Raw genomic sequence first — 15,921 nt, forward strand, 5'->3', positions numbered from 1 at the left:
ACTCCTTAAATTTATGCCCAAAGAGGTTTATGTTCCTGACGTCTTCACTTTTCCAAATCGCATTAAATTTTCCCCACTTTCCGTCTCATTCCTGCTCCAGCTTTCATTTTGAGATGCCAGGTGCTGAGGTTGAGCTTGTGGCTTTGACTCACCTCTGTGACCAAGGCAACTGGCTTTTATCATCAGTTCCTGCTGCTCCTACCCGTTCATTGACGTCTCATCATATAACCAGCCTGTAAATTGCCCGTGGCAGGGAACCTCTCTTAGCCTTGCTCACGCAGTGCCCAACACAACAGGTTTCCGAGGTCCTTTGTCCCTGCTGAAGTACAAATAAATAGTGATTTTATTTCAGTGCTAGCAATAAAATAACAAAGTGAGAAATAGGACAGCTGCTTGGCCATGCTACAAGCAATCAATAGCATTATAAAAGCTGTGGAATAACTTCTCTCTAAGTAGGACAAATAACAATATTTAATTACAAGGATTTTGAGGTGTGCTGGTGGCTGTAGAGCTTAATCTCTGTTATTTAGCTAGGTCTACCTAGCTTTCCTGGTGTTAATGGATCAGTGTGGGTAGTTTGGAGGTTGCAATGTTACTTTGGGCAACTGTGAGCTTTGCCAAAGATGCATGTGCGGTCAGGATCCGTTTGCTCCTCATCTTCATGAAGCTGTTAAGTAACCCACCTAAAGTCACTGGGTATTTCTAAGGGCACTTGCCCTGCTTGCTTGCATCGCTATGTCCATCATGTCTAATTTGGCAAGACTCCTGCATGCACTGATGTTAAGTTCTGGGAGGCACAAGGCTGTTCGTGCTCCTGCTATCTCAAAATGTGCAGTGGCTTTCCACAGGGGCAAAAGAAGCAGGGCATGGCTACAGCAAGTCAGGGACCTCCCACCTTGGGGTGCATCAGGCTACTGCTATCCTACCAAAAACATTCATCTCCAGAGGTTCAGCACTCTTGAGCAACCACAGCCAGCTGGCACTTCCCTGAGCACTTCTCCCTCCTACCCAAGTGACGTTCAGGGGGCGTAACACAGCAGAAATACCTTCTGCATTGAGCCACTGGTGGTTCCTGTGATGTGTGACTTCCCTACAAGACTGTTGGTATCACGCATCATAGCTAGACTTAGGTTAAACCATGGTCTGTTCTTCACCAGGTCTTAGGAGCACGTAGAGACCCTTTTTGAACCATGGTGGGCTGTGACCATGTTGGCTCCGTGTGAAAACTTGCGTTTGCCTTGTTTCCTAAGAGGCTGGCTGTGCTGCCTGCCTGTTATTTCTCAACAGTTTTTGGCTGAATCAGCGAATTTCAATCACCTGGGACAGACATCCTGACCTGCAGGGACATGGGATGGGGATGTGGAGGAGGGAGGATTCCACGTGTTGCAGGAAGGACCAGAGATCTTCACCCAGGCAATGCTTCCTTGTGATGTTTTACATCAGCAGCCCAACATGTCAGAAAGCTGAGCACGCTGATGCCCTTGCTGGAGCAGAGTTTTTACAGCAAGCAGTGCTTGGCGTGGTTTTGTTTGTGAGCATCGTAGTCTCTTCCTCCACCCAACTGAGGCCTGGAGGCCTCCTTCCACGTCCTTATTGTGAACTACTGAAGCAAACACTCTTCTGCCCAGCAGCCACCAGTGGCTGAACAAAGTGCTGCACGACAAAGCACTTGCTGTCTGTGCAAAGGCTCTCTCCGCCTGCACGCATCAGGGTTATTTTCTTCAGACAATCAGTTTCAATGAATTTAATTGTTATCACTCCCAAGGCAATCTTCTCATCCCCATTAGAGCTAAAAGGTTAAGCTGCGGGGTCTTGTTGTAGGACAGTTCAGGCTCAGGGGAGAAGAAAAATACTTTCTTGTTCAGTCTTTCAAACACAGAAGATGATATTTGCCTCTCTGCAGTTAAACACATTCATTCCAAGGGGTTTTGGGGAGGTAACTCGTGACTGTATAATGTAAAGGGGTTCAGATGTGCTGGGGCCTCTGCATTCATACACTAAGAAGACGACTCAAAATTGTACGTTGGTAGTGAAGTCCAAAGAGTGACCTCAAGCCTTCATCCCTGAGGGACTGGGGTATCATGGAAGCTCTGAAAGCCTGCATTTTTTTTTGCCAGAAAGTGAATGTAGAAACCTGGCTTGTGCTGTCAAGCCCCCATTGCAGTGAATCCCAGGGTATGTGTAGGAGCAGTTTGGAGGAGCCAGACCTGCTGGTGGTGGTTGTCCTTTGGCCTGAAGAAGTCTTGCTGTAGGTGGAACTGTGTGAGACACTGCTAAACGCAGCTGCTCTCCATGGAAGAGCAGATCAGACAGGTCCTGAGGCAGCTTTTGAGGAGCCAGAGCACACAGAGGACAGATCTTGTCCACATCACATCATCTCACCGGTCCATCAAGACGTGTTCTCCTCCACTGACCAGTGGAGCAACTGCGAGAGTTCCTCCTTCACCATCCGGGGATGAAAATTGGTGATTATACTTCTTGTAAGCTGGTAATGAGCTGTTACCTCTATCCATAAAAACGAGCTTTTCCTCCAATGGCATCCCCAAATATGCTGCATCTTTTGTAAGAAAGTTACACAGGAGTAGCAGGGGAGAGTCTAGTTGAGCACGGCCTCTGAAGTAGGTGTTTGGATGCACCTTAGGCAAGGACCAAGTCTTCGTAACATTGCTTGCCGAAAAGGGGAGATTTTGAAAGTGTCTTTTCCCTTCATTTTTCTAAAATGGCTTATTTAAATGTGCCTGGTTTAAGATCTTCAGCAGTAATTCAGTTCTCTGTGAACTGCTCCCGCGGTTACTCATCATGTCCTAGGTGTAGGATTCAATTAAAGGAGGCTGACATGTCAAGTAGCCCTTAAAGGCTGATCTGTATTCTCTGCTGAGCTTATCTTGCCTCAAATCAGCATCATCCTGGAAGGAGAGGGTATTTGTAGCTGGGTCAGAAACACCTTACATTCCTTTATAGTTGGGTTTCAGGAGAACAGCTCCCCTTCCCAGCACATTATTGCCCTAAATCTCTTTGTCCTGCTTTCACACAGTCCCACTGTGTTACAGTCTGCAAGGACCTGGATTATAAATTATCATCTCAGTGGAGCACTGATGACTGCTAACAGATGTTTTTTCTCTAAACCCTCACAGGTTTGCACAGCAGCAAGGCATCTGGGCTGGTGAAACTCATCACAAGGCACCTGGGCTGGTGAAACTTGTCACCAGGTTCATCAGTTGTCTGTGACAACCTGAAGCTAGTCTCCAGAAGAGCCACGGACTGGTTTTCCTCATCCTTTACTTGGTGTTCAGGGCATCTCAGGTTGTCCCCTGCCCTGGCTGGGGTTTTTGCTGTCCTTAAGGGACCCTGATCCCCAAGGGCTCCAACCTGCCAGCAGGGAAAGGAACACACCAGCCATAGGGCCACAGCTGGGGATTAAAAATTAACCTAATACAAACCAGAGGTTTTGAATCTCCAAGGCAGTTTTCCATGTTCTGAGACGTGCATTTCTTGCATTTCTTGCAATTACTGTCACTGTGTGCCTTCCTTTGCTCTCTGCTCTGTTTGTTTGTTTGTTTGTTTTGTGTTTTTGGTTTTTTTTGAGACTTTTATTCCCTGAGCTGTCCCCCATGGATGATGTGCCTTTAGTGACAACAAATACATAGAAAAAAAGTAAGGTTGCTGCTCTATTTTTCATGTCATGGCTGCTGGCCCAGGCCATATTCTATCTATCAGAGTGCAGTCACAAAGTGTGTACCCCAAAATGCTCAACTATCTGTCACCCATGAGGAGGTTTTGACCCTACAAGGCAGTTTTGGTGAGTGCTTGGCCATTTCAGGAATGTATTTACTGTAGCAATAACCGCTTCTCTCCATCCACCTGTCCTGCCTTGCCATTGTGCAGAAAGGCCTAGAGTAAAGTGACTTCCCTATACAAAAATAATTCTAGAAATGCCTCATTTTGTCATTTTGTACCAGGATGCAAATAATCTCTTCTTGCTTTCCCAGGTCCTAGCGATGTGTTTGCTTGCAGAAGGTCAGCAGCTGTACCTGCACTGGAGTCACAAGGTGGGGAGAGGGTTTTCTGGTAACCCTAACCATGCTTTAAACCATCAGCCTGTGGTGTTTCCCTGCGTGCAAAACAGCTTAGATCATAGGAGAGAGGGAGGAGGTTAATCTTAGGAGGCTTTAAATATCCATACTAATGATATCTCCAAGTGAGCTAATCACCCCAAGCTCCCTGTGCAGTCAGATGAGGGAAATGAACCCTCTGAGGATGCAAATCATCCAGCTGGTCATAGACACTTAAATTGAGATGAGATGAATCACACCTAAAGTACCTTTTTTCCCCACTGGCTCTAAAAGGAGCCCGTGGTGACTCACTGAGGTGAGGATGTCTGCATTTAACATGTCTACATGTGGTTGCATGTAGACAAAGGCAAAGTTTCCATGAGGAGCACAGCGTAAGTCCCTGTAGCAGGACCCAACAGCTTTAAAAACAGTGGCCGCTTCCTCTGCAGAACAGAAACCTGGCTTTTCCAAGGCATTCTGGTGCCCCGTGTCTTTTCGTCTTGGGGTGGTTTTGGAAAAGCCACGTGGAGTTTGGAAGGCATAGAAACAACTCCTCAGAGAGCTGTTGCTGCAAAATGATGCTTTAGAAACCACCTTTCTTAAGAACTTCTTGAAAGCCAGGTGAGGCTTTTAAAAAAAGAGCCATGAAGCTTAGGGGAAAGCGTAATAAGATTGCAAATCTTGCAGTGGAGTGGAATAGTTGAATGTCAAAATACTCGATCCTCTGTTTCTTCATTTACACAGTGGAAACGATCAATTTTACTATCAAAAATGGGCTTCCAGAAGATCCAGAAAGCTGTAGAGCAATTTGTGGAAAACACCAACGCTGCATCCCTATGTGGAAGAGATTAGGGACTGATTATTAGGATGCTGATCTGTAGGATCTCCCTGAAGACTGGTTAGGGCCTTGGTCCAATTTCTACTCGTGTTTAGTTCTCAGCAGGCAAATAAGGTTCCAAGAAGAGCCTGCCATCATAACTGCTTGGTACCAACCTGGGCAAGAAGCCACAGCACAGAATGAGCTACCCCTTCGCTTTTTTTTAGTTAAAGATTAAATTCTTATTTCTGAACTACAGAAATGTTTGCAGTTGCTGAAGCCTCTTCCAAAGCAACTCAGCATAAGGAAGCTGTGCTGATGTCTCTTTTGGGTTTAACTTGGTGTTTCTGAGTTCAGCCAACTACAGAATTTAACGATAGTTGTTCATCTAGGCTCCATCTGCATCAACAGACAGAGAGAGGCATCCCTTATCATAAAGCAAGTGGAAATGGATCACCTCTGTAAATTCCTCTCTTTCTCCCGTGACTAGAGAGGGAGCCTTGAGGGCTGACTCAGGTTAGGTACTTAACTTGTAAAATCAGTTTTGCCATGCAGAAAATCCAATTTATAGCACTGTGGGTCTGGTTTTAGTCCCATTAGATCTCTTTGTCTATGAAGTGGCACAGCCAAGCTTGTGCATCCCGAATGTATTGAGTCCAAGCTGATTAAAGAAGCCTGTTAGGCAACTAGATTGCACACCCTATGCAGAAATGCCAAAGCTTATTAATGTCCTTTGTATCTCCCCAGATTGGGACTTTTCTTGTCCTGGGCTTCTCTATCACAGCCCTCTTCATATTACCTGTACTCTGGGGAGATCAGTGGAAAACAGTCCGCCTCTCGTTCCAGGTAAGAGGCTTGTTTGAAAGGAGGTTCTTTGAAAAAAACAACTGGTTTCTTGAAGTATTGTGTGGCAATCAGTGGAAAATATTCCATACGTGAAATGGTTTTCACATGGGTTTTCCTGGCAGTCTGTGCAGTTTTGTATAAACTTTTATTAAGACTTAACATTTCCCGTAGGGAGGAAGGAAGCCAAGACCTGAGGTTTGGTATCAAGCTATCTGTTTGATGTAACATGTCTCCTTTGGGGAAGTTGTATCTTTTTTTTCCCTTTTTTTTTTGGCAAACTTGTTGTAAGTGCACTGTTGATTAGCAGGTGCTGAGGGCAAGTAAATCAGATCCCTTTGGCTGGTGGGGTTACTGGAGTGAGAATTCAATCCCTACTCAGCTCATGCCAGCTCAGCAGCTTTTAGCATTAGTCCAATTTCAGTCTCCTACAACCCAGAAGAGCTTCATCCCCTGAGGATGGGAATCAGGGCTAATGCACTGGCAAAGGTTAAGAGAAAGTGTCAGCTTCTCCTCCCTTTTGCAGACTCTAGGGGAGGAGGATGGGGAGAAGGAGACACAAAATCTTTTGGGTTTCCCACAGGTGTGGTTTATTTGGGGTGTTCATGCCCTTTGTGATGCTTCAGCTGGCCTCCTGCTGCTGTTCCCAAAGGACACCAGTCTTTAACAAATCCTGTGTCCTCTCCACTAGCCCTGCATAACTATCTCAAATATCCTGGACGTCTCAGGTGGCACCTTTGTTTATGCAACTGCATCCTGCTTCTGGTCAAAAGCAGTTGGGATCAGGTGTCCAGGGCAGACAGTCTCACACACAATGACATCTCTCAATGACTTCTGCTTTTCTTCAACCCTTACATCTTAAGAGAGTTGGCCAAGCGATAGGAAAGGCTGAGGAAATTCGAGTTTGTTGACATTAGATTGATGATTTAGTTGCAGTGGAGATGACTGTTACATGGATAAGATTGGATTGGAGTAGATTGGATTAAAACTGGTGCTCTCTGGAAGGTGTTCACAGGTTATGATGTAGTAGTAAATGTGATTGTTTGCCAAGCCATCCTGGACAAGGACAGACTCGTCCCTTTTGGCTGTTTGAGAGGAAAGGAGAGCTTTATACTGAAGTGAGGAGCACTCCTCAGAGCAGGGAACCAGCCTGGCACATCTCTCTCCCCTGACTCAAGATGAGTTTTGTGGATCCAGCCTGGGTGTGGGAGATAATGAACTGCTGGTGTCCACAGCAGGAGCCCATCTATGAGGGAGGCTGCAGCTGTGTTGGGGCTTGTTTCTGTCTGTATCCACACTTCATCCTTTGAATAAAATCCCTTTTTCTCCTTTCTGATTCAAAATAAAGTTAATAAGAATCATTTAAGGAATAAGAAGTCTTTGATGTACCAGTCCATACTAGAGTAAAGGTATCACTTCTTTCTTGCAAAAAAAATGTAGAGTTGGCTGTCCAGCAGTGATGTAAAGATCCAGTATGAAAACAGTAATTCCCCTTGTCCTTTTTGGCATCAGCCAGAGTAGAAATGGACTGGCTGCAGGAATTGCTAAATTGCTGAGTAACCGATGATGAATAAGTGGCTTTCCCCTTTATTTCAATGGGGGATTAAAATGATTGACGTTGGTGCTGGCAGGTTTCTAGGGGACTCTTGTAGTAATGCTCTACTTCTTGCATTTCCTTCCCTGCAGGTTGCAACCAAACAGATGAATTTGCAGCAGCAGCCCAAGAAAGAAGTGATTATCAATGAAATCCTGGTAATGAGGGAAAACAAAAACCCCAACATCGTCAACTACTTGGACAGGTACGTCGTGATTTGAAGGGTTCACCGAGGGGCTCTGGAAAACACTTCCTTGCCACTGTCTTAAGTGATCCATCTCAGCTCAATGTAGATCTAGGACGATCTTGCATTGCTTAATGGATGTGGCAAGGTTGGGGTGTGGGTCGCTTAGTGGTCTCCATCTATATCCTAGGAGAAACAAGTGTCTGAATTGGTATTAATGGAGTATTTAGGCTCTCTTTAGAGATGCTGACAGCAATGGCATTAGCAGCATGCTGTCAGGACTCCATTTTCCAAGGCGCTCTGCCAAATTTCACCCAACAAGCCATTTCCTTCCGGATGCTACAGGAGAAATGGGAATCCCTTGAACTGTGTTATTTGTTTTCCTCTTCCTCTTCTTTCCTCCTCCCTGAGCAATACTAACGTTCTGCTTGCAGAGGAGTAACCCTTCAATGTTCAGATGGTAATCGTGTCCCTGTGGCTGTCCACTGAGGTTTTCTGTGTTGTAGCATAGCAGTGGTAAGGCTGAAGGATGCGTGACACATAACTAAGCGAGGCTGTTTTCTTGAGGGTGTGTGTAAGGGAGGAAAGGAGAGGTGGCACAGAATGGAATAGTCCTTTGGGAGATAGAGAGAACGGGCTTATTCCTTGCTTGGAGCTGGGTTTTGTGGACCTGAACATATGCTTAGATGTGTTACATCCATGTGGGATGACTCCTTGAATCCCTGCAAGCCTGAATCATTCACCTTATGCTCAAGCTAGTTGCAGTGGAGCTGCAGCAGGGTTTCCAGCCTGCTGCCCTCGTCAGAAACAAGCAGTCTTGATTAACTACAAGTTTGGCTTTTTGTAGGGAAAACTGTGCCTAGATGGGTGAGCTTCAGACTTTAATCTTGGCAGCTCATCTTCTGAAGATGGAACGGAGGGATGTGACCCAGAATGTCTTCTGGGAATCGGAGAGAGAGAATTTGGACACTCGCTTGCTCTGCATGGATATCAAAAGCCTATCAACTGTTGCCTTAACATCTTCCTCTGATGTCCTAGCTAAAAAAAGTACTTCTCATGCTGCAGCATCCACTGTGGTGCTGAATTTATATGGTGCTGTGTTCCGTGTTATAAGTACGGATGTAAAGAGCTGCCTTACCGAAAGGACAAAGCCTGCTGGTGAAATTTTGAGGAAGGGGTGCGTTTGTGCAGGGAAAGTGGTGCTGGGCACTCTTAGAAACGGCAGAAATTACCTGTGCAAAATGAGCAAAGCAGAAAAGAACATTTAAGGATTGCATGTGGGCTGAAAGTGTGTATTTCTCCAGGCTGATCAGAGGCTTTGTTTTGGGAAAACTGTTTGAGATGCATGTTCTTCCTTTAGAGAGAACATCCCCGTGTACATGCACATGCCTTGTCTAGCCAATACATCCCAGCTGTAGGGTAGCTGCACGTCCTGCTGTCTTGTTTAAACTTCCAGCAACAAGAGCCGCTTCTTTTGTCCTCAACTTTCTCTCACTAAGCTTTTTCAGGGGGATTAGCTTTTGTTCGAGTGCAGCAAATGGACAGAACAGCAACGAGGGTGAACGCTGGGGGTTCTTGTGCCTATTGTGGGGCTTTGCAAGCGCAGGATCTTGCTGCTGGGCAGCTGCATCCCTCCTGCCTGCCCTAATGTGCCTGCTGGTTTCCTGAGTGCTGAGTGAAGCTGGTGTTTGAGCGCTGCTTGCTGGCTTCCACCTACTGCTGTCACAGAAGGAAGGATGTGCTGGCCGCTGTGGGACCTGTTTCCTTTTTTGTGGTTCTTTTTTGACAGTGCAGACAGGTACTCCCCCCCTTCTGAGTACCTACTGGAAGCTGCAAGATGCTCACCAGTATAAACCAGCCCTCCCATCCCTCTGCCTCAGCTCCTGGCCTTATGCAAGGGTTTCCAGTGTCTCTTACCTGCCTTTACCTCTCTTACCTACTTCCTAGTAGTTACGAGGTCTTACTAGATGTTAAGAGGTCTGGCTGGCTCACAGGCCCCCAAACACCACCGTGCAAATGGGGCATTTAGGATTCAGGCAGTTCTCTGCTGCCCTGTGTGGCACAAAGGTGTGCTGGGAAGCTTAAGCCCTAACTCAGCTGTACTTTTATTGCTGAGTGTAGAAGCATGCGTATCTGAAGACAGTGACCCTGCACAGACAAGCAGCCACTTGTGCTGAATTACCTTCTGGTCCTGCCTGTGTTTTTCTCCCGTGTGAAAGAGGCCCTCAGAGACCTGTTTCTAAATGTAGGCACCTAAAGTTAGAGGATGCCCAGCGTGAGGCAGAGCAAAGTTCTGCCTCGGGGTTTCTTTTGGAAGAGGAACCCTCGTTAACCTAACAAACCCCACAAACCCTCATTTTAGGTGATAGCCACTGTTACGGAACTGCGCTTCCCAGTAACCCCAACTCCCAGCTTGTATGTGTCGACTTCTTGATGAATTCTCCTGCCAGCAGGCAGAAGCTTGCAATTTGATTCTCTGCCGCCTCTCTCGACTCATCCGTCTGCTCCTTTCCAAACGGGGCAGATAAGCTGTGAAGGTGGGGTTTATGGTTTTCAAGCTGATGGTTCCTTCCTTCAGGAATGTGTCATCCTGATGCATCTGTTGTGAAAGGTTGTGTTGATTTTTTTCTGGATGGGCCCAAGAAGGCAGAAGTGGTTGGTGATGATTTTTTTTTACATGAGTTAATGCTGGTGCCTTCAACCCAGGTCTTCTGCTTCTAGGCATGAGCACACGTGCTCCCAGCAGAGAACAATATCCCAAATGGATGTGAAAAGTCACCCTCATCTCAGCTTTTTCCTATTTATCTTCCTACAGGCTTCCTACAGATGAGATTTTTCAAATGCACGATGCTTAAAAAATGGTGTTCTTGAAAAAGACCTGAAAAGTTGTACGTGGGCAACCACCCAGGACTGTCCGTGTGCCTGGGCAAGGGTAGGCCGTTGCTTCGGGTAGGAGGATGCCAGTGGTGTCAGAACAGCCCACAGCCACCTTTTTCAGTGCAAGAGCCCTTGAAAAATCGTGCTGTGCACCAGCTGTTTAGGGATGCATGCTTGGACCCCGTCCTTTCCTGGTATCTCTTTCCTCTCTCTCCCAGTGTTGGAAGGAATCGTGAGCTTGTCTCTTTCTTAGCCTGGGCCCTTCCCATGGCAGAAGAAATCAGCCTTGCTTTTGTGGGCAGGAAACTTTGAACCTGCTCTTCCATCACCTCAGCCCTGTTTTCTCCTCAGCTTTCTGCACTCACCCTTTGTCTGCTCTTTCAGGTTGTGGTCAGATCCTCCAACACACAGAAGTTGCCATGAGTACCTGGTGCCCCAGTACATTTCAATATTCTGTTCAAGCCTCATGTTTCCCTGCACTTCTAAGATAGCTTTAAAACCCAGTGCGTTCTGACTCAGGAAACGGTGACATGCTCATATTTGCTTGTTCTAAAAGCTGTTTTTGGCACTTCAGCTACCTTGTAGGAGAAGAGCTCTGGGTCGTCACGGAGTACTTGGCAGGAGGCTCCCTAACAGATGTTGTGACAGAGACCTGCATGGACGAAGGACAAATCGCAGCTGTGTGCCGAGAGGTAAAGCTGCACCCACAGCCTGGGCGAGCTGTGAGGAGGAAGGGGACAGGGCTTTCTCTGATGTATTCTGCTGGAGGAGCTGTCTACAGCTTCTCTACTGCTGCAGTCATCTTCTCAGAGGATGGATTTCACTGGGGAGGTGGTGGCATGCTCCTGTTAGCTTTCACCCTAGAGTGAGGACTGCAAAATGGGGCTGGAATCCTTGCGGTTACGCCTGTTTTCTTCAGGGCTAACCTGTCCTCCTGCTGGTCCCAGTGGGGATGTCTCTGTAGCCCTGCACATACTGGATATAGAAAAGGCTCTAAAAAGCTAAGCCCGTGCTACTCAAAATGCACATTGTTAGAGTCCATAGCTGGCTAAATGTACTTAATGCACAGTAAGAACCTCTTCCTTTCTTTTTTCAGTGTCTCCAGGCTCTGGAATTCCTCCACTCGAACCAAGTTATTCACAGAGACATCAAGAGTGACAACATCCTGCTGGGCATGGACGGCTCCGTCAAACTAAGTATGAGGGGAAGAGCGCTGGTGGTGACTTTAGTTATCAACCCAGGCTTCTTCCCTGCTACGGGACAGGCCTGGTGGGGAGATGGGTGCTTGAGATGCTTGGTGCTGTGGTGGTGGAGGGTGTGTAGAAATGCTGCTGTAGGTATTTTTGTGGCATCTGTTTCAATGGAGATTGGCAAGCATAAATCCCTGTGAACTGCTAACAGACGTGCAATGAGATTTGGTGTTCATTTAGCCTTGGGCCATCTGTTTGTGTTGTGTGAAGTAACAGGATTTTAATGCACCTCCAGTCTAGAAAGCTGGGTTTTTAGGTGGAGGGTGACAAGCCTTTCTCCGTTTGTGATCCGTCGAGTCTTGAAAATACTGCAGGTACTTGGGTGATGGAGGTGGGTGGAGGGGAAGTTGCAATCTGTTCAGCTAGAAAGCATTTAATCTTACAAACCCAGTGTGTAGTAGTGTGTAAGCGATTAGAGGTGTCTAATTTCTTATATTAGGAGTGAGTTTCTATAGCTGAGTAATTGGTAACGACAGACACGGAGAAGGCTGAGGTACTCAGCAACTTCTTTGCCTCCGTCTGCGCTGGTAGATGGGCTTCCCAAGTCTTTCATTTCCCTGAACCCGTAGGTGGAGGCTGGGGGAGCAAAGTCCCACCGACTGTAAGTGCAGAGCAGGTTCGAGACCACCTGCTGAATGTAAACAGGTCCAGGTCTATGGGACCTGATGACATGAATCCCAGGGTCCTGAGGGAACTGGCTGATGGGGTTGCCAAGCCTCTCTCCATCACAGTTGAAAAGTCCTGGCAGTCGGGCGATGTCACTGGTGAGTGGAAAAATGGAAACGTCATGCCCCTACTCTTCAACAATCAAAACAAAGAACTGAACAAAGAGCGCTACTCTTCACCAATTAAAACAATTAGGAGACTTTTCTTCTCAGCAAGAGCGGTCAGGCACTGGGACGCGTTGCCCAGGGAGGTGGTGGAGTCCCTGTCCCTGGGGGTGTTCAAGGCAAGGTTGGACGTGGTGCTTGGGGACGTGGTTCCGTGGGTGACATTGTTCGTAGGGGGATGGTTGGACCAGGTGATCTTGGAGGGCTTTTCCAACCTTAATTTTTCTATGATTCTATGATTCTGTGATCTTTTGGAAAGTCAAATGCAAATAAGACAGGGCCAAGCAATTTCCACAGGAAGGCTCTCCAGCTTTCTGTCTTCTCAAAGAAAATAATAAGTACCAAATAGGGAACTTAAATTTATTCTGAACACAGTATTTGCTCTAGAAAGCAAATTGTGTTTGAGAGATGGTACATCTTCTGGGGAAATATTATCTCTGGGACTGAAAATACGACCAGATAATACTGGTGGGTGTGGGTGGAGGGGGGACAGACTGGGCATTGCTTTCTGTTTTCACAGACCCAGGAACAGGCTTGAGAGCATGTGTTACACAGTGTATTACAGCTGCAAAATGCTGCAGTGCCACGTTTCACAGCATCCATGTACAGCTCTTTACTGATCACCAGCCTTCACATCGACAAGTGAGCAGCTCTGTGATGTTGATGGCCTCAGCGAGTCAGATTTAGAAGCTTACTCCTGAACACCTTGTTAACCACAAAACCAGGCCTCCTTTGCAGCAGCAATGTAGCAGGCAGTGCAACAGGCTAGCTTGTACCACAGCTGTGGCATCAGTACGTGTTGTTTTTGGAGAAACCTGCTGATTTCTAACTTTTTCTTCCCTCCTGCTTTGCTTTTCCAGCTGACTTTGGCTTCCGCGCCGAGATCGCTCCCGAACAGAGCAAGCGCAGCACCGTGGTGGGGACCCCGTACTGGATGGCGCCTGAAGTGGTGACACGAAAAGCCTCCGGGCCCAAAGTGGACATCTGGTCACTGGGGATAATGGCCATCGAGATGATCGAAGGAGAACCCCCCTACCTCAATGAAAACCCCCTGAGAGTAAGCGAGTGCCTTTTTTTGCCCTCAGGCCTTCGCTGAGCCTGCTGGTTAACCTAGGCTCTGGAGGAGGCAGGTGAACCTCCGCTGTGGTTTCATCACATGCAGCTACACGTCTCCTTGGATGCTGTAGTGAGAAGATTGTGGTCATTTAAGTTAGAAGCCATGGCTGGTTCTGGGTGGCAGAGGGCACAGGCTCTTCCTGTTGCAGACCTTCAGGTAGGGTCTGAGTTAATCATGTGGTGCATCCATAATTCCCCCCCTTCTGGAGAGGCTGACAGGGGCACCTTCTGGCCCCAGAGTGCCTGGCTTCTTAAATCCTTGTGAGTGGGGAAGAGAGCTGTCCTTGAATTCGAAGAATACCACATTACTCTTTTACAAACAGGGCTTTTTCTTGCTGGTGCATTGTTCTTCTTGGCATGCTCCCAGTAAAGCTCCAGGTTTAACAAGCCTTTAGTCAGGCTTTGCCCCTGCTGGTGTCTTTCCCTTCGTATTCTTTAATGAAAGGGGAAATTCTGTCAGTTTGTAAGAATGCAGCTGTTCTTGGTGTAAGCCAGTTTTATGGCTTTTTTTCCTAAGCTAAACAGGACGAAGGGATCTAGAACAGTTCTGTTTAACTTGTTTCCGCCTCTTTGACTGGAGGTGATTTTGGGAGAGAAGTGCAGCAGTGAAGAAATGCGAAAGGAAAATGTTGGTGTGGAGTTAAATGAGGATGGCTAAGCAACGGGGTGCTTTGCTCTCATTTAACTTAACTTGTTGCAGTTCCCAGGCTATCAGACCTCTACCTTGAGATGTGATGAGCGATGAGCTCAAAAGGCCTCTGCCAGATGTCTGTTTCCTTTTAAAAGGCATCTAGCGATTTTCTTTTAAGAATAAAATTTTGCAGTGGATGAATTCTGAATTTCCTGATTCTTAGAAAATTCTTCATTCGCAAGCAGCAGCAAAACGACTCCACTCGTTTCTGTAGGGTGTTAAGTGCTGCTTGAGAACCTACTGGCCATCTTTTGTAAGGGACCAACTGCATCTTTAGAGTATTGACTTTTGAGGCCTTGTGCAATTGGGCAAAGTATCGAGAGAACAAAGCCTCCTGATTATTCAGGGGTACCTTCCCATGAGGATATAGTTATTGCAGGAGTCGAGCAATGGACAGAGCTGTGCCAGCCAACTTCCCTATGTAAACACAGTCTGGACTGCTGGTTTTGTCCTCTTAATCCCTTGAGAGGGCTGCAGGATCCAAACCCAGATTACGAGGGTAAAGCAAGAAAGGATTGGATCCCATCCACATAAAAATAAGGCTGGCAGCTCTTCTCTTTGCTGAAACTTAAGCATTTCTTCGTCACCCTGATAAGGGTTTTTGTTTTGGTTTTGTTTTTCCCCATTGAACTGTGGGGAGGGAGAGGAAAAATGGGTGCCTCTGTGAACCGCAGCTGGAGTCTGACCTTCGTAACCTCCTGTTTCTTTGGTGCTTGCTTTGCTTTAGGCCCTGTATCTCATTGCTACTAACGGGACTCCGGAACTGCAGAATCCAGAAAAGCTTTCACCCATATTCCGAGACTTCTTAAATCGCTGTCTTGAAATGGACGTGGAAAAAAGAGGTTCTGCAAAAGAGCTGCTCCAGGTAAGTGCTGGGGAACAGGACGGAATTAAGCATTCTAGAGTGAGAATAGGCACGCGGAGAAATGTCATTTGGGGTCTTAAATACTGCGTCATCTGAAGTCACAAGCACAGCAGAGATGATTTACCATGAAGAAACGAACAAAAAAACCCAAAACGAACCAACCAAAAAACCCCAAATCCATACCGAAGCGTTTACAGAGTACTTTCCTTTTTGTGCTGTACTTGCTACTGGCAGCAGCTGTGCAGCGTGTTCTGTAACCAACCTCAAATAATTGCCGTGCCCCGAGCCTGCCAACTGCTGAGCCCCTTAATTCCCGTGGCTTCTGCACGCAGCTCACCCTAACATCTGGCTGTGGTGTTGCGGTCTGGCCATGCTTGTTCCCATTTGGATAACAGGAGGGCTTCCAGCTATCGAATGCTCTGGTTGTCTCCCTTCTGGGGGAGAGTTCCCAAAGCTTTTTGGAAGGGGCACGTCTTGCACTAACTGCAGCAGTTTGGCGTGAACACATTTTGCCAGATACAGCTCTTCCTGCAGAGGTGATGGAACCAAGCTTGTGAGAAATCCTCAGTTATTTCACTGAAAACCTGGTGTCTTTGTCTGGACTCCTGGTGAAAGTGAAGGACGAAGCTGCCAGGCTTTTTACCGACACAGATGAGGAGTGTTCATGTGTTTCCTTTTGTCAAACCTCCCACGGGGGTGGAAAATGTGCTTCAGCTCTTTGTAAAATAAATCTGTGATGATGGGGCCCTCAGACCTCACCTGTGAGACAGTTGTCTCTTTTTTGGTGTTCCTTTCTTTCCTT

At 46.9% G+C, this 15,921-nt stretch overlaps 1 protein-coding gene across 3 annotated transcripts in view; it reads left to right on the forward strand.

The window, feature by feature from the left end:
- LOC308186280 (serine/threonine-protein kinase PAK 1-like) overlaps nt 1–15,921 on the forward strand; it is a 40,408-nt gene that overhangs the window by 22,176 nt on the left and 2,311 nt on the right. For 2 of the 3 annotated variants that reach the window (XM_080608414.1, XM_080608415.1), the window contains exons 9-16: nt 3,990–4,049; nt 5,617–5,715; nt 7,399–7,511; nt 10,942–11,059; nt 11,464–11,563; nt 13,308–13,504; nt 13,610–13,720; nt 14,982–15,119. In XM_080608414.1, coding sequence (XP_080464540.1) covers nt 3,990–4,049; nt 5,617–5,715; nt 7,399–7,511; nt 10,942–11,059; nt 11,464–11,563; nt 13,308–13,504; nt 13,610–13,720; nt 14,982–15,119 — 936 coding nt within the window. The remainder of the gene's footprint in view (nt 1–3,989; nt 4,050–5,616; nt 5,716–7,398; nt 7,512–10,941; nt 11,060–11,463; nt 11,564–13,307; nt 13,505–13,609; nt 13,721–14,981; nt 15,120–15,921) is intronic. The other variant, XM_080608416.1, reaches the window with a different exon arrangement.

The sequence above is a fragment of the Anser brachyrhynchus genome (assembly GCF_964034855.1).
Source record: "Anser brachyrhynchus genome assembly, contig: SCAFFOLD_149, whole genome shotgun sequence".
In the NCBI taxonomy this organism is placed as follows: Eukaryota; Metazoa; Chordata; class Aves; order Anseriformes; family Anatidae; genus Anser; species Anser brachyrhynchus.